At 43.0% G+C, this 26576-nt stretch overlaps 1 protein-coding gene across 3 annotated transcripts in view; it reads left to right on the forward strand.

Moving 5' to 3' along the window:
• Positions 1–21502, forward strand: part of LOC116943899 (integrin alpha-8-like) — a 59112-nt gene extending 37610 nt beyond the window's left edge. For all 3 annotated transcript variants that reach the window (XM_032957227.2, XM_032957226.2, XM_076068095.1), the window contains 13 exons: positions 828–965; positions 2188–2255; positions 3707–3854; positions 8252–8344; positions 9087–9166; positions 10477–10557; positions 12155–12260; positions 13454–13618; positions 14475–14600; positions 15806–15919; positions 16254–16355; positions 17018–17140; positions 17918–21502. In XM_032957227.2, coding sequence (XP_032813118.1) covers positions 828–965; positions 2188–2255; positions 3707–3854; positions 8252–8344; positions 9087–9166; positions 10477–10557; positions 12155–12260; positions 13454–13618; positions 14475–14600; positions 15806–15919; positions 16254–16355; positions 17018–17140; positions 17918–18016 — 1443 coding nt within the window. In that variant the 3' untranslated portion in view covers positions 18017–21502. The remainder of the gene's footprint in view (positions 1–827; positions 966–2187; positions 2256–3706; positions 3855–8251; positions 8345–9086; positions 9167–10476; positions 10558–12154; positions 12261–13453; positions 13619–14474; positions 14601–15805; positions 15920–16253; positions 16356–17017; positions 17141–17917) is intronic.
• The last annotated feature ends 5074 nt before the right edge of the window (positions 21503–26576 follow it).

The raw sequence follows: 26576 nt of genomic DNA on the forward strand, positions 1-26576 counted from the left end.
TTGGAGTGCTGTTTGCGGTAACATCTCACAACCCAGCAGTATTTGGTTCAACAAGCCTGATGCAGCTGATGAGACCTTGCCAGGTGGAAACCAGTCCAGAGTTTGCCTGCATAAACAAATTTCGTGCTGCTGTAAAACTTAGGTGTGAAGTCCCATAGGCCGACAGAATTTAAATACACGTTCTACTGCATAGGTTTTCGCCGTTATGCTGTATAGCTCTCCTCAACGTTTATCTGGTTGTACCAAGTATTGTTTCGGCATTATAGCTAATATTTTACGCCATGTGCTGTGAGCCTTTTTCAGGAATTGAAATGCAGCAACCACTTTGGGTGATAACGTGACCTAGCAGTCGGGCGTTGGCCGCTTGTCGCAGAGGTTCATAGTTCAAACCCAACAGCCGCCCTAGTTATTATTGTGGCTGGATGAAACAAAATATATGCACCGACTGCTTCACAGTGAATGTTAAAGATCCTTGCCGTTTGCAAGAGTAGGCCATTGTGCGTGCTGGCGTCGATGCCCATGTTTGCCACAGTTGAAAATTTACCACTAATAATAATTCAATTGGAATATACATACCAATCGTCGCCCCCTACTGATATTCAGTGAGGCTGGGGATACAAGTATAATAAATACATTTTCACGACAAACCCTAAAACACACTGGAGAGACAACAAAAGGAAGAAATGTTAGTTTACACGTAGAGGCAGACTTTCTGCCGTAATTATATTAAGTACCTGGCTGTGCTCGCATTCTCACTGGGGAGATGATGGCAGAAGCATTCTCATTTTAACATCTCTGTCATGTACGGCACCCAACCTTTACCGCAGGACGAGACGGAGTTCCGGGACAAGCTGACGCCTATCGCCGTGAGCCTCAACTACACGCTCATGGAGGAGGCGACTTTAGCCTCCCAGGGGCTGCGGCCAATCCGCAACCACTTCAGCCCCGACCACATCCAGAAGCAGGTTCGATGCACGCGGGTTGTAGGTACCTGTTTTGAAATTGGATCGTAACTAAGGCTGTGGTTTAGTCACGGAGGTCACGGTGGTCAGGGGAAAGAGTCTATGAAAGATTAGGGGAATGGGGTGGTGGTATGGCAACGCATTGGGTTAGGCTTGCCCCTGATTTCCTTTAAAATAATGTTGCCAAACTAAACTTTTATTATACCAAGTAAAGCCCACTGAGCTTTCGGTTCTTTTTCAGGGGAGACCTGAGCCACACATAATCACATGTGGGGGATTAATAGTAGCAGCCAAATAAACTCGATGCACGTTCATAATTGTGGAAGGAAAAACCGGAGGACCCGGAGAAAAAAAACCACCGACCAACACAAGGGAGAGAACACGAACTTCAAATTGACAGGCGTCAAGGGTCGTGATCGAACCCATAAGCTCCTGCATACCAGGGGATGGAGATAACATTTCACCACAGTGAGATGTTGTGGGAGGTCAGGATAGGGGTGGAGGAGGGGGGGGGGGTGCGCTGTCCCACCTTATTCCCTGACCTTTCTACCAATTTGTTTTTTTTCGCCAACATTTGGGGGAAATTTTAATGACAAATTACTACCGTGGCAAAGTCGTAGCCTTAATCATACATAGGTTTGTCGCGGGCAATTTTATGATTCTCAGTTTTAATATTCTGACTGTGTAATCCTTTTGTCTCTCTCTATTCAAATGTCTGCTTGGACTGTGTGAGGTGGCCAATAGAATGCAATACACCAATGGTTCTTGAATCTTATCTGTCTTGAGCGTTACCCTCATGCACATGGTTCTTTTCTAAGTACTGCAGTTTCCTCCCACATGCTAAACACTCATTCATGGAATTTTCCAAAGAAAATAGAATATGTCAAACCGAAAAAAACAACGGTGCTTGAGACTCATTGCAGATTTTCTGGGCAAATAAAAAATCTTTATCAATATAAAGTTTGATGCTTTAAAACAGTGGTCGGACACCAAAATAACAAGAAGAGCCTTTTTTTCAATATAGTTTGGTACAAAAAACTCTAACGTCACAAAGTGGTCTTTAAAGAGCCCCATATAGCTCCGGAGTGGCAGGTTTGCCGACCCCGTTGCTCTTAAACATATTGATGGATGCAATTAGTAGTGAGTCTGACTGCTCTGTTTGATGACTGTGATCAGAGAGAGATAGTCTATGTTAAAATCTAACATCACTCCCTTCTCCTTTTAGGCTCATATACTTCTGGACTGTGGGTCGGACAACATTTGCGTGCCATCTCTCAAGCTCTCGGCTCTGTCGTGAGTACTGCGAATCTCACTTGCATCCATTTCTTCTATGGCACAAAATTAATAAATTGATGGTGAACAAATGAAAATGTTCGAAATGCACAGTTTGATAACTCTCAAAAGTGTTTTTGGGATGTCCCACATGTTGCTTTGTCACGATGTCCGAGGTTTAGCTCCGTTTGCTCGGAGCTTCTTCAGGAACTAAAAATACACTGGAGAACCATGCAGGCACAACTGCGAAAACGTACACTCGTTTAATAAGCTGACGGCTCACATTTGTTATATATAAATAATAAATAAAAACATCACGATGTTTTGTTTATGTAAGCATGTTCATCAACATCTTTAAAAATGTTGAGCCGTAACTACACGTACGTGCCCAGCGATGTTGACCTTCGAATATTAATGATGTAATTGGGCAGTCAATTTTTTTCTCTCTCTCTCGCAAAAACAAGGTTTCGCTAACATGGCTCCCCGCACCGTTCTTGAGGCTATGGCCAGTGGAAAAAACATTGCCTCATCCACCCAACCCTCCCATCGCCTCCTTGTTGCTTATGTCTCTTTGTGGCTCCTCAAGACGTGCTGTTGTGTTGTAATGGTTAGCACACTGAACGTGCAATCCAGAGGTCACCGGTTTGATCTCCCAGCACGGCAGTTGAACGATGAGCCAAGTTCCTTAAATCCTACCACCTCCTGTCCACCAAGCAGTATAAGTAGGTGCACCATAGTCAATCCATTGGACGGTCATGTGTAATAGGGTACAATTTTGGGCAATCCCATTCTTACAATACATCTGACCAGTGTGAAAGAGTAGGCCAAAATACTGGCTAGAGGGGCTGTCTGGTGCTCCTCTAGCGGAGGCTCGCCAGCAGTGGTGTGAACAAGCAATTGCAGGGCTGAACCTTTATCTAGACTATAATACCTTTTGCTCAATACTCATATCCAGTAAAGTTTAGAGCCTATGTCTGAATACTGAGAATGGCGCTGTGATTCACGCGCTGAATCGGTGCTGCACAACTAGCAAGAGTTGGCCAAAAATACCATTTTGAGGGGGGGGCGCTCTGTAGAGCTCCCTCATGCGTTTGGACTTAGACACTGTACAGTATTCGTATGGTTGCTGAATTTCTTTCGCACCGAGCGTAGCCAACCACGGTAATCGGAGGTGCGAATCGGAGGTGTAATGGGAGAACCGTACACCAGCAGGGGAGTGAGATAACGATCCGTTTTTTTATAAAGCATCGGGCGGGGCACTTTACGCCCGTAAGCGACTCGCATCTCATGTCAAACATTTCAAAGGGCACCCCCAGTGGCAGCCGGTCTCAAGGCTACTCGGTTACCTGGCCTGCAATCAGGCGTTAGTCTGCCTGTACGGGGCCGGGTTTTGCCACGTCTAATCCCGACTCGTGCGAGCAATGTGTTGAGCCACACCTTGTTCGCCTTTTACCGTCGCCCTGGTTGCACAGAGACCGAAAGCAGCTGTACATCGGCGACGAGAACTCCCTGGTGCTCACGGTGAACTCTCGCAACGACGGGGAAGGCGCCTACGAGGCGGAGCTCCACGTGGTCCTGCCGCCCGAGGCCGATTACGTCGGCGTCGTCCGAAATAACGAGGTGCCGGCAACGAAACGCCTTTCCTTGGCACATGACTCCCAAAGATGACCTCCAACGAGCGAGTACACCGGATCGTGCGGAAAAGCCGTCCCCGCTAACCACTGCACCACCATAAAGATTCCCCCCATCCCGTGTAGCGAGTACTGTTAACGAGTACTTGTGGAGGTCAGCATGGCACATGAGGGGGTGGGTGGCCAGCACCACACTGTGTCAGATATTCATTTAAAGCTGAGTCTGTCAAGGGCAGGTCCGGGACTGATGCAGATAATCGTTACTGATGGCCGTGAGCAGGAATCGAACTGGGGTGACCGAGTTCATTGCGCAGAGTGCTAACCACTAGCCTACGCTTCCCGCAATACACACACGCATACGTGCACAACCGATGATACTGCAAAAATAATCATTTGAACATTTATATAGTTCCTTTCGTAGAAATCTACTTCGAGGTCCTTTACAGACCAAATATATCACTTGCAGAGGAATAACTTATTCCCGCACACATTCTCTCGCAGGCACACTTGCAGGGTTCCACACGGTCCAGTGGGACGTTTTGCACTCACGTGTTCACATATTACGGGACAAAATGTCAATACGTATCTGAAGACAGATCCGTAAGGAAAAGCATGTTTTACAATGAATAGTTTATGGTTATATTTAAAGCAAAACGGCAGCGTGCATGATTGATGTTACTCTTGCATGAAATGCGTGTGTTTATATATGTGTATGGGTGCTCGCTAACAGTACTCACTAAGAATACCAACAGTCAGTGTAGGCTACGTGAGGAATGTTTGTTTTTGTTTGTATATATGTATAAATTCATTTCTTAAAGTGCAGACCTTTTTAAGTAATGGGCCTGAACGTGGCTTGTCTAGCACATCAAAGTGAAGTGTTTGTTTTTCCAGCAGCTATGCGATCGCTGGTCATTTCGTTCTTTTTGCCTGAGGTTTTTTTTTTTAAAATCAGTTATCATGTTCCTGTGAATTTAAATCATACTTCCGATCTGAAGGGCGTGGATGTGTTTTGCAACCTTAGATTGTTGAAAGATGAATGAGCTCAATGACGTTCTAATTTAATTACACCTCCCCGCATGTTGCGTGCGTGCACGCATGCGTGTTTTAAATTACACGTGCCTTTTTCCCCCAAGCGCTTCAGCATTACTGCATGGATCCAACTGGATGGGAGGGGACTTGATGTTACATGTTGAACAGCCATAGCTTCGGTTACACCTTTGTCTACCCAGCAGTGTAAATGGGAACACCACAAATGGTCGATTGGTAGGCCACATTCGGTGGGCTAAAGTGAGTGTGTACTCCCACCTCTTCCGACACTTCCAAGCAGCATGGAAGAGTAGGTTAAGGTACCCTCTAGAGTTCCTTCTAGTGGAGGCCCGTCCACTAAGAATGGTGTGATAAATCAATTGCAGGGCTGAACCTTTATCAGTGCAGTTCGGTCCAACAAGGCAGGCACATCTTTAAATAGTAGCCGGTAGGGTCTCTCTCGAAACGAATGATTTACACGCTCATTCCTGCCGCTGCCTATTTTACTCATTGACAGTAAATCCGGACATTGTTTAAAATGCCTTTCGATCCATTTGGCTTTCTTCTCAAAACAGTGCTTTTTTGCGGTGACGAAGAGGGGCGGCGGCCTCGTTGTTGGAGAGTCGTTGTGAAGCTCTGACCCGCGTGCCGTGTTCCTGCGGCATGGGGCCGAATAGCTTGGGTGGCGAGTACAGCATCCCCTGAGCATCGGCCGTGTTCTGCTGTCACGGCGTGAATGATTACAGCCGGCCGCCACAGGAAACCCTAAATAATACCCATCTGGCAAAACAGGCCCTCGCTCGTTCGCTCGTTCCCAGCATACTGGCGGGAGTGTGGTGTCGCAACATCGGGCTGACGTGACCTGAGCATTTGTTCTCGTGGTGATTTCTTGATTTGTATTTTTAATGGTGGACAAAAGATGACCATAGCTCCTTGTAAAAAAAAAAACATTCTTGAGTCTGTGTAGAAGGTAAATGGACAGTTCTCACAAGTGCTTACTCTCACCACTGCTGATGGATGGGTATTCACTCCAGGGAGCTCTAGAGAACTGCTCTTGAGCGTATTTGGCCTACTCATCCACACTGGCTAGATGTATATAAATATGTCTATGTATATTTCTGTGCTTTTCTGCAATTGTAAATTTTTCATTGAGTGTCGGAGAAAGAGCCACTTTGTCAAGATTCGTATACAGAAATTTGCTTTTAAATGCACGTTTTTGTTTCAGTAGATTCCTGTAAGCCATAAACACCTTGTCCGACCTTGATTTAAAATGTATTAATAATACAGACGTTTTGATAGCTATATTAATGGCGGCGAGTGGAGGTGGAGTGGTTAGTGCAACGTGCTTTAAATCCTGCGAGCTAAGTTCAAGTTCAGTCCATGACTCCAATATCAGAACTTGCCATACTGTACCAACCCGCATTGACCAGTTTGATGAAATATGGCAAAACAACCACCATCACTGACATGGTGTGGGGAGGCCTTGGTCCAGTTGTCGAGTGACAAAGGACTGTAAATGTTCATGTTCATACTTTTTTTTACCAATGTTTTTAGGAGTCAACGAAAGTAAAAAAGTGAGTGATGTTTTTGCGAGTAAGATAGTTATAAAGACCGATGAAGATATGAAAGCTAAATCGGTGACTGCGTTTTCACTTCATGTCATATTTATTGCCGTGTATTTTTGTTCGCTCGCATTTTTTGCCAGCATGAGAACATGAGCACAACGTATTTTCTTGGAAGCAAGCTATATTATATATATATATTTATGTAGCTTATTGTACAAGAATCTTGTTAATAATTATTATAATAAGGTGAAACTTTGCCATCTGCACTGTGTTGTAGCTGTCTTTAATGTGGAAATAGGAGAAGTTTTTTTTGTTGCCATTTCCCCCACCCCCCCTGGCCTGGGAGTATAAGACTTGGTTAACAGAACTTTGGTTACTTTCCAGCTGCGTTAGGTACTCAGTGCATGATTTGGTATAATTGCTAACATGTTTTGGTTCATTGGCACATTTCAGTATGGTAGGACGCAATTCCACTTTTGAGTTACGAATATTTGCTTTTCTCATAATTCATGTGCACAACCAAACAAAGAACACTGGCTTGCACTGGTCAGTGCCACATGTCATGCATTGGTTGAATGATTTGGTGACTGAGCAGCTAAGTGCATGAATACCACATTTGAACACTGGACTGGTACAAAGTGAATAGCTTCCTGTGGGTATTGGATCTGGGTTTTAGTCACCCATGATTAAACCAAATTCTGCAGTGTAAGGAGTGGATACTTTTGTCCCGGTCACCATTAACTGTTTAAACTTATCTAATTCCAGCTTCTAAAATGTCTTTTTTAGCTTGATTGGCATGTGACAAACACTGACTGTGACAAACACTGACTGTTGTTGTCATCATCATCGTTAGCTTTGGTCAATCCACTGCTAGATAACGGCCTTCCAATACTGCCACCATTCGTCATAGTCTTGCGATGCCACACTCGTTCTAACCTCCCGCACAAAGTAGTTGCCATCTCAGGAATGTTCCCTCCATTGACTGTCATTCCATCACCAGTCTAGTCTATCGGCCAACATCCCTTCTAGTGGTGTATTCTACCGAAGCCCACTTAGTTTCTTTGACAGTGAATGTGATGTCTATACTTTGTATTTGTTTTTTGATCCATATATTCCTCTGTCTCTCAGTGTAATCTAAAGAGGGCTATTTAAGTGAAGTTTCGTGACTTCATCTGCTGGGGATGTTCCCTGACACACAGAAGGGCACTGCTCACATTGAAATTTGTGAATGTAAATTTATTCAACTAATCGCAAGATGCCAATTACACGATAGGAATATAATTTCCGGAAATATATTTTTAAATTATGCATTTACATTGAACACAGCTATGAAACGTCAGAAAAATTGTCTTTCTAAAGGACTGTGACATAAAAATGCGTGATTTACAAAAAGCAACGGTTCAAAATAAATCATGATTCCATCATCGTGTCATAGACAAGTGATTTGATGTTTGTGGTCATACATTTGTTTCGAATCCAGTTTTAAAGACGATGTTATGTTACCGATTATGCATTTCATCAGGCTTTGGCATTTCTGTTTGTCTTAGCAACGACTTGCAGATGATGTCGTTAATTTGGTGTGTTGCAGTGTTTGCATACTGGTACCCAATTTAAATAATCTATGCCGTTTACATAAACCTTCTCCACGTGAAATTATCAAGACAATTGTCTAAATCGTCATACAAACCAGAACGGCTGATGAATGAGGGCAGCGCTCTTTTAAAAACTTTAAACTTTGCCGTGTTCTGCAACATGGCCGTCTTAACCAAAGTATTTTTTTCCATCTCATCCACAGTCCCTTGCCAAGCTCACGTGTGCGTACAAGACAGAAAACTTGACCCGCAGTGTGGTGTGTGATCTGGGAAACCCGATGAGAGGAGGCACCAACGTAAGGCTCCACGTGCCCAAAGACTTTTGCCCCGCATCGCGCGTGATAGCGGGAAGCCGTTTGTGCCGTACTCGCCACAAACTACTTTAAATTGAACCAGATGGGAATCTTAAAACAAATACGGACTGACGGATGTAGCCAGCTGTCTTATTTTCAGCAAGGGTATCATTTGCGTAACCATTTTTTTGCGTGGGTGTTCTATATTTAAGCGTGGCATATGGGTGCACTATTCATTGTGTCATTGATTTAATTGTTTTTATTTTAATTTATTTAGGCTGTGCATTTTATTATACGTGCATTCGAATTGGCGTAGATGTTTGCGTGAGTGGGAACGGACTATTTACTATAAAACTATTTTTTAGTTTACCAGGTAATGCCCACTGAGTTATATAGCTCTTTTTCAGAAGCGACCAGGCCACAAATGATAGTGCAACAAAGTGGCTTATCACGTGGAAAATTATCGCAGCCAAATACTCTTAACGCATGTTTATTAAATGTGGAGGTAAAAACCGGAGGACCCGCAGAAAAAATCCATTCGACCACGGGAAGAACAGGCAAACTCTAAATATAAAGGTGTCAGGGTCGGGATCGAGCCCATGACCTCCTGTATACCAGGCGAGGGAGTTAACATCTTGCCACTGTGGTACCCGGACTGTATGAGAATCCTCTCACATTGATAAATAGACAGTCGAGCCATGTGACGCTGGGTTCTCTCCAATCTGTCCTCACTCTATTCCTCCAGCTGCTGGTTGGACTGAGATTCAGCGTTCAGCGACTGGAGGAGGCTGTGTCGCCCATTCAATTCAGCCTCCATATCAAGAGGTACCAATCCCAGAACATTGCGTTGGTGAAGCCACCTGAATGTTAGGGGGCTCAGTGCTGCTCCAGTGACAAATATAAATATGCTATTTTTTCTAAGTGTTTAACGAATCGCCCCCACTTTGCATTTTGGTGGATTATGGTTCAGCATTAACATTTGACTTAAGTACCTCAAGGAGGTTCAGGGATGATGCGAGCCCATTACATACAAAATATAGCAATTGAAGTAATACATATTTTACTGTCTCAAGGTGCACCTAGCCTGGCACAAGCATGGTTGGCTACGTACAGTGCAAAGGAAGTTCAACATACATACACATGATGTAATTCACGTGTTAATTAAATTTCAACTATTAGTTGATGCATCATTATTCTGGTCTACCACCGAGATTGTAGAAGTGTCAGACCCTTCCATTAAAAAATAATACATTTGTAAGTGTATTGTTTAATATGTATTATTTAGATCAGAATTTATGTATAAGTGTGGTGGATTGTGGCACCTCAGAACCATGTTTGGATGGCGGCTGAGTAGGAAGGCCTTCACCCAGTAGAGCAGGGGTGGGGAACGTCCGGCCCACGGGCCATACAAGGCCCGCGAAAATTCAATAAATCTAGGAGAGCAAACCTGAAAAAGCAGTTGCGAGTAGCAACATCATCAATACCAGCTAACATCATCACGCGCCTCACCAAAGAGAAGCAGTTCCAGCCGTCGCATTAGGGGTGAGTTAATTAAATGTTTGACCAAATATAACAGGCTCATTTTTAAGTTGATAATTTTGTATGGCCCGCGAATGATGTTATAAATATCCAAATGGCCCTTGGCAGAAAAAAAGGTTCCCCACCCGTGCAGTAGAGGATTGAACATGTGTGTTTATTATTTTGTCTAGTCTTGATTGGATTGTACATTTTGCAAATGCTGTTTTTGCATTGTTTTGTTTACACATTCTTATTTTCTGTACTTATTTAAACTAGAGTGCTTTTGAAAATAGACAGTTTTAACGGTCTCCTACATGGTTACGAATAAACTTAACCTGTCTACGGAGGCCGAATTGTTGGCCGTGTATTCAGTTTGTTAAGCCATAAAGTATGGGAGGCAGTCTGTACACATGAACTATGTGGTTCATAACTTTTGTTCACACACTCCCTACTCGCACAGCGCTGAGCTGGAATGCACTTTGTTTGCAGTTGCACATGTGTAGTGGCAGATGCGGTGTTTAGAAATCACGCTGGCAGTTAGCTTACACACTTGAAACAAAATAAGTAACCATTAGAAAGTACTCACTCGAAGTAATAATCCTCTTTGATTTTTACAGCTCCAATGAAAAAAGCCCAGAGAGCAATACGGAGACGGTTGTGCTGCCGGTGGGAGTGTTCGCGCAAGTGAATCTAGTTGGGTGAGTATCACGCTTCCTACGTGTGACCGAAATTTTACCTGAAATGAACCTCAATCTCATCCGCCTAATGATGCTAGTTGTAATTGCTGGCGAAACGTTCTCGAATTGTAAATATTGTGGGTTTACTCTCCAACACTCCGGTGTGATGAACTGGTAACAAATTGGCACCTTTTGTTTACAAACCTTACTAATTGGCTGTGTCGGGTGGTGGCCGGTTTAAGGACATATTTACGCGATCTAACCCAAAAAAACTCTTAACGGATAATATTGGTCGTGAAAGCCTACGCATTAAACTGAAGCGAAGCAGGTTTCAGCCTAGATAGTGCTAGGATTGGCGACCGCCATACACCAACAGCTTTATGTAGGCTACGAGGCAAGGTGATGGGTAGCAGAGGGCAGTGTTGTAAAATACATTGTTGTATTGTGCTTCTAAGCTTCCACATATGCTCCCCTCCTGCGCCGACCTGCACTTTGCAGCCTGGTCAAGGATGGCTTTATAATCCCCACAAATCTGCAGGGCATGGGGTCACCCTCATCCAGCAGTGGATTAACACAAATAGCTCTACATTTACAAGCACAGTACCTGTGAAGAGGAGTCGGAGAATGGTTCAAGCACTTCTTTATTTCTCCAACGCACAGCAACACTCGTTCCAAAACCAACCCCGAACACGAGTCCCACAGCCCATTTTAACCCCATCTCTGCCCTTGCTCACAATACACATCCACGTCGGGCACGCCTGGTCCGGGTGATGTCACTGCCCTTTAACCCCTGACCCCCATCCAGCGCATTCCCGCGCGTGTGATTGGTGCGTGTTTTGGCGAGAGCGGCGATGTCGTGTCTGCGTGGTGCGTGTGCGTCAAGGTGGCTCGCAGATCCCTTACATCTGTGCTGAATAAGCATTCGTGGCATTAAAATATGTAAAAAAGTGTTTCGTCCACTTTCAATTGCAGGAGATATGTAGCATTGCAGGACCATTAGGAATGGGAATGACTGCATCCACAAGATCAATATCTGTTTTTTGCACACGATGAGCAACATTGTGTTATACATCAGAGCATAAGTTAGACACACTAAAATCCATGGTGCGCCTGACCACATGGTCCTGGTGACAACAGTATTGTGATTGTGCAATCACCCTGCGTTATTGTCCAACCTCAATCTTAGTGCACTGATTTAGCACGTAGGTTTTCGCAGTCACTCGTAATGCAAGTGTACACTTCCGGATTAGGCCGCATGTTGAGCATATCTCTTCTCGAGCTTTTTCCATGCACTACTATAGTAACATTACCACCATTATTCGTGGGTATTTACTGCCTGCAGGAGTCCATCTCAGTTGGTTAACCCATAACACCTTGGACTGTCCCGTGACCTGCCAGCAGTGAGCTTTCGGCACTTAACGTGGCCTCAAAGTGCACCTAGCACTACATGTGTTCTGATGATGTGTGGAAGGTTTGGGTTGTGGTGTCTGGCAAGTTTTGGTGATGCACTTTGCACGCATATGTGACACACCATGACAAATGTTATTGGCTCATGTTCATGGCTTTAATTCATATGCATGCCATTTTATTTATACCTCGGCGTGAATTGTGTCCGCAGGGTGTCCATTCCCGATCAGATTGTGCTCCCCATCATAAACTGGGAGCCAGTTGAGAACCCTGTGAAAGAAGAGGATATTGGACCATTGGTGCAGCATGTTTATGAGGTACATGAATACAGAATAATATATTCTGCACGGATATACAGGACATGTTAAATTATGTACATTATATAAATCTTAATTTGTCCATCTGTGAGTCGGTCAGTCTGCTATAGCACTTGATGGAGTAATTTGAGTTGGAAGGGTTAAGGGTGCATTCTGGACTGGAAGCAACCAGGAACCTATCGTATTAATGGTGTGCTATGTATGAGCTATGACCTTTGGCCTAACTTTTCATAATGAATCGTTTATTCACGCACTCACACTCAAGTGAGTCAGACTAACCTACATGCCACAAATACATGATTAAAAAAATAGGAAAAAGGTGATAAGGGCTACAACACAAGTTTTAAACTTTCTTCATTCCTATAATATTTATTGCTGTAGAGAGCAGGGAAGGGTTTCGTGAAATGATGAAAAATCTCTAGGGAAAACATTTTCCCCAGATATTTTTCTATTCGGGGGTGGGAGAAGTGTACTGTGAAATATCATAGGCATTTTATTGTTATGATATAATTCCCTGAAATTTCCTACACCTGTATTCAGGTAATACATTTCGTTAAACTGTGTTAGCAACTGTGCTATGTTATAATGCATTAACATGTCTATCATTTTATATTCATGGGAGTGTTTGTGGAAGTTATCTGCCTTGTTTGTGTATATGTATGTGAGCTGCTGTCTGTTTTTACTCTACATTAATATAAGATACAGCATCATATAAGATAAAGCAATTGTTAACACTGGTTCTTGTTTCTTATAATGGGTTTTCCTTGTGTAATTTTCACATCAATATAACTTTTTACTACATGTAGAAACACATGTCAAGTCAAGGCAAGCACAATAATTGTGAACATGCGCCAACTTTACAGTAACAAAAAACCCAACAGTTTCTTGGATCGTTCATCCGAAAAACAATGCATGAAAAAAGCACACCATCATTAATAGAGTAAATCTTACCTGGCATCTTACATTTAACCTGCCAAATGTCTATAAACAATGCACCATAATGAGAGATGGGTCATATTGAAGAAACAAAACATCTGTTAAGTAATTACAGCTGGTATGTGGAGGAATCATTTTTGCTGAGAATAGAATATTTTTTACAAAATTTCACAAGAATGAGGAATTGGCAGCACGTGCGTTTTTCACTTGTTTAAAGCCCCCCCCCACATGCATCTGTTGACCATTGGTGCGAGCAGCTCCGTAACATTGGGCCCAGTCGCGTGGGCTCTGCAGAGATGGATCTCAGCTGGCCCCTGCGATCCGACGACGACTACCTCCTCTATGTCCTGGCGCTGAACACGGAGGGTCCCATTAAGTGTGTTCCCGACTCGTCGAGCAAGATCAATCCTCTTAACCTCAAGGTGATTCCCTCAAAGTTTGGGCGGAGTGGTGCCAGTGCCGAAACAGCAGGGGAGGAGGTGGGGTGCAAGTGTGTGGCACCTTGACCCAGATGCTAAGGTGTCTAGCAACAGCTCTGCTACAGCTACCCGCAATGAGATACAAAAAAACCAGGACAAAGCATGGAAAGAAGAATATCTCACAATACTGGAAGAGGCCAGAGAGGCGTGTGCAATTATGCAACTTAAAAAAAAACAGGAATCGTAATGTCAGACAGCTACCTCAACTTGAAGGCAATCATGGTAAAACCAGGACAGGTCCCCTCTGGATAGCGCTGAACATTTATGGGAAAGTGAGCCCTGGCTTCCCCCCTCCAATATTTTTTTATCACCGTAAAATTTATGTTTCCACTTTAATTATTGGATTTGCTACCAGTTCAGTAAACTAGGTTACCTTTTCCAACAAGATAATATTTGCACACTTCCATCTGCTTGGGGAAATAAAATAATTATAAGATTGTTGTCCTATAATAAGATCAAGATTCCATTTGTATCTCTGACTGAGCTGCGCATCAGCCCATGAAATCAAATCAATTGACCTTTATCCACACACTTAGGGGGCACACTTTCCTTATCAGGGTTGGAATTTTGCAAAAGTGGATCGAACAATCAAATTAATTTGATAGTATTTTGTGTGCAGTGAATTAGTGACCGAGCTGAAACTGTTAACTGCACCACACTTAAGAACCCAAGTTAATCACGGGTGGCTGAAACCCAGATTATAGAACCAAGGTGTCAGCAGTGGCCATCCGTGAGCAACCATTTATTATTGTTTTAAGCATCACTTATCGCCGATTCGTTTGTGTTTGTGTGTGTGCAGCTGAGTAACTCGCACGATGCGCCGGGCGCGAATGAAACGGGCAACCAACATAAGGAAAACCCCCGTGATATCCATCGCCGGGAGCTTCAACGTGGCGAGGCAGACTCAAAATCCCCCAGGACTCTGGTTCGTGGCCTGAACGGCACAAACGCGTCGACTCGATAACAACAAAAACACCACGTGCGGCCTTACTGGTTGGGCCGCGTTTTGAGCATTTGTTCTCTCGAGCTTTCACCATGCACCACTGCGGGCATCTTTAGCGGTTGAATATGCTTGTGTGCAAGACCACACTTGCATTACGATTGACTGCTGAAACCCGCATGCTAAAAAAAAATGCACATCATTAAACAAACAAAAACAGGCAGTCCACCACCCTCTCAGTTTCCCAGGTATCAGCCAATTCATCATTGGTGAGTGGTGCTTTATATATATCGCATTCGGACTGGATTATTATCAAAAATACAATGGGAGGAACGTGTTTGCATTTTAAAATGAAAAAAATATCCTCCGGAATTTCATGATTTCCTGTGTTTATTACCACAGTATACTAATCATGATGGCCAGCTATCAAGGAGTAATATTTTTTTACACAAAAAGTAATGCTTAGCATTGTTAGATATATTTTGAAATCTTGTGTTGGAGCAACAGTCATGTGCAACTGATGCAGTTGTTATGAATAAATAACACCAATAATACATTTGAATCCATACAGCCTCATATGGCATTATCAAAAATCGACATATTTGAAGTTTAGTATTTTTCATATTCATACTACGGTACTGGTTTTCTAAATTTAAATGTCCAAATATGCTTCCTTTGCTGTGAGAAAAGAAATTGGCACTTGGGAGAGGGAAGAACATTTTGCCAATTAGCACAAATCAAGTTTGGCATTTGACTTGGACATGAGCAGTGGCTCTGCTCACAGAGGTTAAATTAAAAGTCAGTGTCAATTTAATAATAGGGTTTTTCCCCTTTTTTTCTGGCAACAAAACTGAAACCTTTTTTTACAAGGATTCATGTCTGCATTAACCACAATACCTGCAGTCAAAATGCAAACAAAAAAATACTATATTTGCATTTTGACTGCAGGTATTGTGGTTAATGCAGACATGAATCCTTGTAAAAAAAGGTTTCAGTTTTGTTGCCAGAAAAAAAGGGGAAAAACCCCTATTATTACATTTTGGTACTGGCAAAGGAGGTCTAATGATGTAGGTCAGTGTCAATTGTTTGTTTGAAGTATTGGAGAAAACAAAACCCTAGGGAAAGCCAGATTAGCAACACCAAATCAAATAGTTTTTTGTTGTTGTGTGTGGCTCTTCTCCCCGCTGCAGAACTGCAGCACTTCCGAGTGCTTGCACATTCGCTGCACGGTGCAGACATTGGAGAGTGGCCACAATGCTGTGCTACAGATTAAGTCACGCCTCTGGGCCAAAGCCTTCATGGAGGTATGGGTTTCCGAGCACTGAATTAATCATATTGTCTTAAGTTTTCTTGCGAGAAGCGGTAACGTCCATTGTTTTGAGTGAATAATGTTAGTCGTGCGGCAAATTCGCACATCTGCATTTGCGCGTGGATGATTTGGCGACTTCGGAGATATTTTCGTGGATAGTAATACTCCGCCAATAAGCGGAACCCAAATCAACACGGATAAGTGAAATTTCACTGTACTTCACACATAGGGGTGAGAATATGACATTTTCGCTTTGGTATAATTATTGAAACAGTTTTGTTTAATCGACTACCTCTCTGCGCTGCCTGCTTTCACTCGACCGAGTGCAGAAGGAGAGCCAGCAGCACACCATCGAATCGGCGGCACACTTCTTCGTCAATGACATGCCCTACAAGATCCGTCCCGAGAAGCTCCCAAGTGGGGCCTTCCAGGTAATGTTATCGTACCATCAGCTCCGTCTATACTTTTTAGTCATGTGTTGATTCTCTCGGTCCTTCGTCTGTACTGTGCAGTCCACCTTGCTGTACTTGCCTGTATGGCGTTGTCTTCTTTGTATTGTCTCATCTGCATTGTCTTAATTGCTGTCTCATCTACTTGCTCGTATATACGTCAGTCTGCTTTGTCTCGTTTGTACTCTTTCTTGCATTGACTCATTAATTCCGATCATTATTTCCCAAAGGGTGGGAAATACAATTATGCATGAATAATAAATAATCGATATATGCACTCAAGCATGCATAGTCAGCATAATAACTAACCTACGTGCACACGTTAATAAATTACATTTAAATGCATCATGTACTGCGCATTGTCAATGCACTTCCTGATGACCATATTTCACCACGCTGGACAGTGTGGGTTGGTGAAGGACCCGTTCACATATGACTCACCACTGACGTTAGCTATAGCTGAGAATCAAACGCAAGATGCCAGGTTTGTAGTGCAGTTCATGCCGCCATTCCAACCCCAGCGTTATTACCAACTCACTGATGTTTATTTGCATTTTTCCAACGCGCTTCGGTGTTGTGAATTGTCCATTGCTTTGGGCGTCGCTTCTCTCTCCGGTGCTGACGAGTGGCGATGTCACTCACAGGTCACCACCAGTGTCGCATGGGCCAACCAGGATGGTAACCAGCCCGTGCCCGTATGGGTCATCATCGTGGCTGTGCTGGCAGGGCTGCTCCTCCTCTCCCTCCTCGTCTTCGCCATGTGGAAGGTAATCGTTAGGGTTGCTGCAATGTAATTTTTCACGATGCAATGTTTTTTTTTAACTCTTACGAAGTGACAATTATCACGATGTCAGTTCCCCATGACTTTGTAATTGCAGTCGAGATTTCTCAATGTATTGTTTTTGTACTTTGCTGTACGAGTAAAGATTATTTACAATAACTTACATGTTCATCCACTGCAGTTCACTCGCCAAAAGGCTGCCATAGATTTTTCTTATGATTAAAACCTATAATGTCACCAAAGTAATTAGTCTTCAATGCATTGTAGAGATGGTGGAATTCGATGCCATAAATTACTCCAAAAAACGTAACAAAATACTAATTGACTGTATAATAGAATTTATTTAGAAATTGATTGAGTTTTCTATTTCCTAAGTATCATGTGATGATAAAATGTTTAGGAAAAAAAATGAGCAATGATGATTACAATATAATATTTAGCCAAACAGATGATATGATTATTGTCGACCATATACTCTTAAGATGTATCGTAGTGTCGCCATATCACGGCAGCCCTAGTACATCTTTGTTTTAAAGTGACGATCAATCCGACCCAGTTTTGAAGATGTTTTGTGCGGAACGCTTAATTAAAGTCACCTTCTCACAAAACGATGTCCTCTGTATTGTTCAGGCCACCTGGCGCCACAGCTGAGGGACATCTCACTATGCGGCATCACTTCCCCAAGCTCGTAATGCGCCATTTGAGCATTTGGTGTGGTGCAGCAATTTGACTGTCCCCTCACACTTCCCCTTCTCTCCTGCAGATGGGATTCTTCAAGCGGGTGCGGCCACCACAAGAGGATAACGGAGAGGAGCAACAGCTGCACACGGAAGAGAATGGCGGTGACCATGCCGACGCATAGCACCTTTACTGGAGAAGATCGCCTTAACCTGGCCGTTAGTGCTAGACCTCAGCGCCAATGCCTTGTCTCTCCGGACCACCTCCTCCACCCACTAATTCTCCCCCCCCCCCCCCTTTCCTTTACGTGCGACAGTAGTTATACATACAATGCATATGCCAACACTGGACTCTATTGGACTCTACGGAACCTCGTGGTGCATCGCTGTTACTGGTGAAATTGCAATTTTGGAACGTAATGTGTCACTCAGCTCTCTTGTGAAAATTAGGGAATACCGTGGCTTGTCGAAGTCATGGTGGAGATAGGCAAACGTCATGAACTACCCGGAGTTGTTTTAGCATTGATGGCTGTAGAATACCGAAATGTGGTGGTGTGCCCCTCAAGATGTGTCCTGTTTTCTTGGCTGGCCTCGGAAGAGCAGCCGTTGCTTGTCTAGATGATGATTATATAAATAGCGACAGTACTTTTCTTACCCATCTGGGTCAAGTTGCATTCTGGTTTTCTTTACCCCTCTGCTGTCTTTGCGTGGTTTAAAATAATCACAAGAGTTGTTACGATTGGATGAAACGAGTTTTTAATACACGCTAGCAAATAGCGATGTTTACTAACTCGCGACCCTTAATTTTGATCACCAGTGCGCTTCACCTATAAAGGATGTGATGCATCTGTGCTCCCCCCCCCACCCCTCCTTCATGAATTGCTTGTTTGCCTTCAGCTGTTTTCGACAGTGATTTGTATGAGCCATCACGGATGCTGGTATTTAACCGGGCTGAATCGTCTTTGGTGTGGGATTTTCTTTCTGCCTGAGATGGGTTAACCCCCTGGCTTCACACTTGGGGACAATTCAGAATTGTCTTTCCTGTGAATAATGGACATTCTTGTTCTTTGGAGCATGAGCATGGCCATGCCATTTTCTTATATCACATCGAGACGATTAACCCACCAAATTTTGAGGTTAATCGGGTTCAATTTCTCCAAAGTAATTGTGTGCTAATTGTCAAAAGTTTGCCATGTTTTCATGAAGTCCGTTTGAATAACATAACATCATGAATCAAGTCTGATAAACCTGTTACAGCTGAGAAATGTAAGTAGGGATGAGTGATGTTTGTGCATTCAAGGGTTTATTATTTTAATCTAGCCAATCAAATAGCAGGTTTATTGTAAGTGGAGTTCTTTGTGGACCCGGTGAACTGCTAACCTTGGTCTTGTACTAAGTTGGGATAGCACCTGCTTCAGTAAATTTGCACTTCTTATCATTTAGCTTTTAATCTTGGTTAATAACTGCTTCTTAAAATACACGTAAACACTCCTTAACAATACTTTTCAAACATCTGTTAGGTCATTAGAGAATGTGCACATTAACCAGAATTAATATCTATGAAGATGTTGTTTCTTCAAAGTTCAAAATATTTTGTTTAGATGTTTATGCCGAATTAGTGTTTTTCCTTTAACTGCTGGCGCTGGCAATTAATTTGCTCCTAACATTCCAAAAAGCCTACTGAATGCGGGGTCATTTACTACACTCGTGTCAGGAGATGTTATAGCTTTGGCTCATCGAAGCAATGATAGATTTGGCAATTAATTTTTACATTTCTCCATAATAGTATTTCAAATCTGCACTCCTGCCCTATGTTCTGCACCAAAGACTGGTGCCAGCACATGTATAATTTGTTCATCCCAAGAAGAAAGTGTTGTTTGGACAAGTTTCCAACCCACTGTATATAAATTAAGTGATGAAATCTGTGAACAGGGATCAATTCTAAGGGGTGATGCCGGTTTGTGTTGGTCTAATGCGATTTGGAGCTTGGCTTATTTCTCATGGTGCTTGGGATAATGTTTCCACAATTATACTGTATAGATAGCATGCTGTCAAACATTTCAAGCATTTGCAGTTAACTTGTGTGCAATATTTTTAGATGCTGTTTAACAATATGCAGGAGATGCAATAGAATGTCTTTGGGGGCTTGGTTGAATTGCAAGGCATTTTGTTTACCAGTGGGAACGATTTTTTACTTACCCATATTTTTTTTGGACAAGCGGTAGGTAGCAGAGCATGATCTTTTTTGTGGCTGTGCTGTATAGATGTCCAATGCCTGTTTTGTGTTATACTGCATTTTTTTTGGCATGATCTCTGATGTTCGGCTGCACATCCTGGGAGCTCCTTCAGGAACTTCAGTTCTTCAGGAACTTCCGTCAGTTCCAGAAGAACTTAAGTCATGCCTAACAACATGTGGCACAACTCAATAACACTTCAGAGAGCTAAAGCTGTATTATTGTAGACAGGCTCTGTAGGATCGGCCATAAAACTGTCAAAAATTTCATATGGCAAGGCCAAAATTTAAAGTTTTTCAGCATTTTTTTTCCACATTTCATTGTAATTGCATTACTGCCATGTTATTCACAACGTATTTGTCTGCACGTAGATAATCACTTTAATATTTGGTAAAAAAAAAATGTCAATTTGTAAGTTATCAAATGACAGAAACTTTCAGTACTTTCTGACGCTTGATAACAATATGTCATTACATTGTCCGTCTTGGGTAATATCTTCAGTTTAAATTTTTATTCCATCGAATGAAAATGCAACTCACTTGTTTGCTTATGAAGGTAATGGTGCAGCCCAGCAGTTAATTGCCACTGCTGGCAAGGTAGTAGGTGCAGTGATTTTCGACACAAGCAGTGTCCTTAAATGCACACCTTGAGTGCCAAACAAGACACTGAACAAAATAGTGGACATTTTATAAGGGCTCTCATGAATTTATAAAATTGATAGCATGTGGTCTAATTATCTATATCATGGTAACATGGTTAAATTTGCAACAGTCATGTTGAGTAAAGAGATGTTCAGCTCCAGCGAGATAATATAGTAAAATGTATCATTGGTGTTATACTCCGTTTTCTCTCTGTCACGATAGGTTCCCTTTTGTTTGTAGAATGTTGCTGATAATGGGCAAGGACTGTTTCTGTCGAGTGTCTAGATGTGGGTAAGGAACTCGTGTCTCTGTGGAGTTATTTAGCCGACCAAGCTGTGTGTGGTGAGCATGCCACCACCAATCTAAATCGGTCCTGGCCATTTGAATCCCACTTTTGTAATATTTTGTTTGGCAAAGAATTTCCTCCAGTGGTCTGTTAATTAAATTACTTAAACATTTCACATTGAGGAATGCCTGTAAGCTAAAACAAAGTACTCGTCAAATGCTGTAGATTTTTTTTCTATTTTTCAGCTTGATAATTTAAGGTTTTTGGTCAAAGCGATACTAAGTGGTAAATTAAAATTGGTATTCTCTTTATTAAGGCATCAAAATGTACTTTTTTTTACAAGGGAATGGTTTTATTAAATGTTGGTGTGTGTAAATATGGGGGTAATTTTTTTTAAAGGCTGTACTGTATTTTAGATTTACTCATTAATGTTTCTCTCTTGTAAAATATTTTCCAAAGATGCACAGTGTTTTTATAATACACTTTTTTTGTAAATAGTTGGCAAAGCGATCATTTGTTATTGGATTTTTTTCCCTTCATTGAGCTCAGTGGAGTGTCGGGTGTCTGTATGTCTTGCACATGTTGTTGGGCTCACTTATTTCATTTCAAGTGCCTAGCTCCTGCCCTTCTGCCCCCACCCACTGGGGCTCAGCTGCTGCCAGGCAATTCAAGTAGTGCGAGTGGAGCCTCCAGGAGGGTGGGAACGGAGAAAGGCCTGACTGCCACCACCACCATGCTGATTTAGCACGTGTAAACCCAGGCCCTGCACATGTGCACCTCGTTAAGGAAGGCCGGCGTGGCGGGGTCGAACTTTCCTGCCTGACCTGCTCATCTCTCGCAAGATGCTTCCGTTGGTCCCGCGCAGGGTGGCCCTTCCTGCTGTGGTGGAATGGACTCGCTGCCATTCAGAGCCTTGCACCAACCAACCCATTTTAACAACTGTTTTATGACACAGAAGTCCTAAGGCATAGATTGTGTAGTTTAGATGTGTAAAAGTTCAGTCTTTTTTTGCGGGTCAGTGCGGCACTGTATGTTTGGTTCTTAGGGTTTAGGACCTCTTCAGTTACAAAATACGAGGACATTGTGAGAAGAATATCACAAGACAGTCTTGTCAAGACTGAAATATGGGAGAGCTCCATTTAAATGCGTTGTCACGAGTGTTGTATTATTAGGCAAATGATTAAAACGGAGACTTTTGATGTCCCAGGAAGAATTATACATTTCTCAGGACAGCTTCCTCAAAAAGAGGATAACCTTGGGAAAACCAAAATAGGTGGTAACCCAAATGGTTATCCAGTATTGATAAGGTGCATCTTAACACATATCCTTTTCAGAGAAATGTTAGAAATTGTCACCTCAATTTTTTTTCTGTGTTTAAAACCAAGTAACTACCGGACAGCGACGTGTGCTGGTAATTCTTAATTATTAACGTCACGTGGTGTTTTTGTCTGCTAGACAGAGCGTGTCAAGGTTGTAATTAACCCGGCCTTCTGAGAAAATGACCTGCAGAATGTGCGTGAAGAGGCAGGGGACCCAAGTGCAGCACACATGGATTCTGTTAAAGACACGGAATGCAGGAAATGTGACCTAAGGCCCCCCCCCCCCCACTCTATACTAGCAAAACCACCAATATGCCATACTGTCCAAATGCCTACACAAGGGTTAGAGGGTCCTTCCAGAGTATTTTTCGTTTGTTTAAAAGTATTACATTCGTTTAGTTTATCATCCTCGGAGGGATTGCTCAGAGCTTCAGGGCAATGCTGAAATTATGTATAATGTGTTATTCTGTTGTTATGACTATTGCACAAGAGAGTGACAAAGAATTTATTTACATTGGTTGTGATTGTGCTGCTGGGAATTTATACTTCCATTCCTTTTGTCTTAATTCCGTGTTGAATGTGACAATGTACTCGGCTGTTCTGCGCAGTGTGAGAACAATCCATTTAGCCTAAAAGTTGCATTTTGTATTGGATTGCAATGTAGACACCGAGGCTTTCCCACTGCCCTCCGTGCCATCGGCATGAAGCCATTATCCAAATGTCCAATTGTGGAAAATGTGCAGCGGTACAACGGATGTGGTGGAAATTTTTTTTTTATTTTGTTACCAAAAAATAATTGCTGTGATAAAACAGCGTTTTGACAAAACACCGATTTACACCAAGTCCATTAGGGCCACGCACATCATCCCCTCCATAATTTATCATGGGTGGCTTATTAACTCAAAGCAACAGGTTGCTTATTTGGCTTTTGAGGCCAATACACACGACCAACCAATGCTTTGACCTCATACGCCTCCACACAGGTTACATACGAACTAACGAATCTCGCCCTATATTGCAACTGCACGTGTCGAAACCGCGAGCTGCTATATTAGAGCATCATCGTTGTTGTAAGGCTTGTTCTCTAACGCCTTCACACTTTAGTGGTTTTAATGCCCACGCGCCGATCCATCATCTTGTTTCTCCGCTCAACCCCCCAACCGATGTTGATGGCACGTTTATACCCACGAGCACTAAATTATGCATCGCTGGAGTTCCGGTGAAGGCTCCGAGGCCATTTATAGCCGGTCTGGAGAGGGGCCTGACAGTGAGGCAACCCAGCCGGGGCTATCGGTACGAGCCAAGTCAATAATGCATGGAGAGCCAATGAAGGTTATGCACTCGAGCATGGTCACCCCCTGATGAAAGTTGGGAGTCTACGCGTGTTCAGTGCAAGCCGGCTTTTGACATGGAGCTAAACTCATTGTACATTCTTGATTTGAAGCTTTCGTGACTGCAGGAATCCATACTCTTTGGGTTCTTTCAAGTAATCGGTAAAGTCACGTAGGTAGAAAATAAAACAAACTTAATCACGACGGTTTCGGGCGCAACACAAGCGTCCATCATCAGGTGGGAAAGCATGGTCTGCTGCTGATGCAGACTGTTTTAAAAGGTTTGAAATGGGTGTAGCTCAAGGGTTATAAAGAAATGTACATTTTGCATGCCGCATTGATAAAGCAATGGCATGTGAAAGCTGACCTCGCTGTTTTTCGAGAGTACATCTCTGATTACCCGCAGAGGTTGTCCTTGACCAGTTTATTTTCCACTGGACCTGCTCCTTAAGGCTTTTGCTTTGGTGAGAAAAACCCCACGATATACTGTAATTGTGTTAATACGTGTCGTGCCACAATCAGTCCACAGCAAACAATACGTTACAATACATAACAGAATGGCCATGCTCAGCATGGGAAAATGTAAACAAATCTATGCAGTCGGAGAATAGTATGCACGCGCGTATATTCCTGTACCAAATTATTTTAGTGATACTACTGCGTTGGCAGTGGTACACAAGTACAAATGACAGTTTTATGTACTGTATATAAAAACCGCAGCACAATCGTCAATAATATTGTGCCATTAAAGGACAAAAATAAAAAAAATAGGCCAAGTTTTGGGCTTTGGCCCATTTTCATAGCAAAAATGTCAATATTTATAAGCTGCACAATCTGTATCCATCGCTGAAGTATTAGTGCCACTGTGTGACACTAGTGCATATTGCATGAGCTGCGAGCACGTGTCTTTTTTGTTTGTTGCATTGATTACATTTAAGAATTCTCAAGGCAATGCCAAACCTTCACTCCAGCGCTGTCCTCCAGACAGTCTCGTCCCTTCACCTGATGAAGGCCGCTTGTGTTGTGGCCGAAACGTCGTGAGTTTTGTTATTTTATTTTTTACCTACGTGACTTTACCCAATAGAACCAAAGAGAATGCCAAACCTGTTCATGAATTGTGGGGTCTTTGTCGCGCTGTGTTGCAATGCCCTCTAGCGGCCACCATCACTCAGTGCCGTCCATTCATTCGCTTCAATGGCCATTAACAAAGTTGTTCTAAGTTCAACTACGCTACGAACCCGGCCATCAGAGTTGGATTCCCGGCCAGCGAGTGATTGTCTGAATCGGTGTTTAAGTCCCAACGATAAACCCATATCCCTTCATCAATCCGCACCGACTAGCGTGGTGAAGTATGGTCCAACCAACTTCACCGACACGGCGTGGGGAGGAGGGAAGGCTTCAATCAAGCAGTGATTTTTTGGTCTGTAAAGACTAGAGTAGCGGACACGCGGTTATTATACATCATTTGAGCAAAGTGGTATCATTAACAAGTGCAGTCTAGACATAATTTTTGTTTTATCTTTTTTGTTTTTAAACACAGACGGTGAACGGATATTTAATAGGATCGTTATTCAAAGCTGCGTGCTCAATTGACAAACGTAAAAGCACAGCACTTTATTTTTAAAAATATATATATAGACTCCCGGGGCCGGCCCAGGACACGCTGGTGGCACTATATGCTCGGCTGGCCTGGGAATTCCCCCGGGAAGAGCTAGACTCTGTGTATAGCAGCGTATAGTCGTGTATAGTGTAGTGAATAGTGTAGTGTATAGTGTAGTAGTGCTGGAGTCTGTCGCTAGGGAAAGGGGGAGGTCTCGACCGCCTCTACTCAACACGGGGCTTGTCGCCGTGACCCTCACCAAACGAACGTGTTTCGTCTGCAATTAGAAATCGCCAAATGAGTAAAAATTGCACGCAGCAACAGCTTGTTTACATTTGGTGATTTTGTTTTAAAAAAAACCGGCGACCAACTCGCCGCTGATTGGTCCGAAGCCGACCGCGTGATTGCCAAGGGAACACTGGGCTGACACGGTGCAGCTTTACTGCAAACACTATCGAATGCTGCAAATACTGAATGAGGTTCCACATTGAGCTGAACGTGCAGTATTGCTGCAAATGCTGCGAAGAAGACCAACACTGGCCTGCGTTTCTGCAAATTGTTTATTGCAAAAAAGGCCCAGTTTAGGCTGCAAGTGCAGTATTGCTGCAATTTCTGCGGGAAGGCACACGTTGTGCTGCATTGCTGCAAATAACATAAGAAGCCAAACATTGAGCTGCAAATGTATTAATGGCAATACTGCACCGCGATGCCAAACCGAAATATCTCTGGTTCCAGGATCAAGCCGTTTGCCATGTTGCAGCAGTACAGTACTGCCTGATTGACAAACTGTCTAGGATTTTGTAGGCAGTAACTATAATATTATAGTCATGAAACCCAACACTATCTGTCCCCTCCATTTTCATATATGTTCAGATCACTGTTCTTCACGCACAGTCAATTATCATTGGCTGAACGTCCTTTTAATTGCATTACTCACTCATGTTGTACACAGTGTTAAGTTTAATTCTGTTCACGGCTAACCAGGGCGGTGAAGTGTGGTAAAGTCAAACAAATCCCCATAAACGGACGTGGCCATGCGGAGGTCTTCATCCAACAGTGGATTTACCAGAGGGCTGTAAATGACGAATCGAATTCTTAATGTAAATTATTGATGCGTGGAAATTGGTCCTTACTATGCACAATTGAGCGTACGTATTGATTATTTTCGATTCATGCAAATTGCATTCCACCCCACACCCCCTTCGGGTAGTAATGATGACCGAAATAAATGAGCCAACAGGAGAGATGGAGTGTGTGCAGATGCAACGAAGCAGACAGCAGGTCGGGTGAGAAAGTATATGGGCACAAAACAAAACGAGACGAACAGTACGGAT

This window comes from Petromyzon marinus, chromosome 19 (assembly GCF_048934315.1).
Source record: "Petromyzon marinus isolate PM22_M1 ecotype Great Lakes invasive population chromosome 19, UKy_Petmar_22M1.pri1.0, whole genome shotgun sequence".
NCBI classification, from domain to species: domain Eukaryota; kingdom Metazoa; phylum Chordata; class Hyperoartia; order Petromyzontiformes; family Petromyzontidae; genus Petromyzon; species Petromyzon marinus.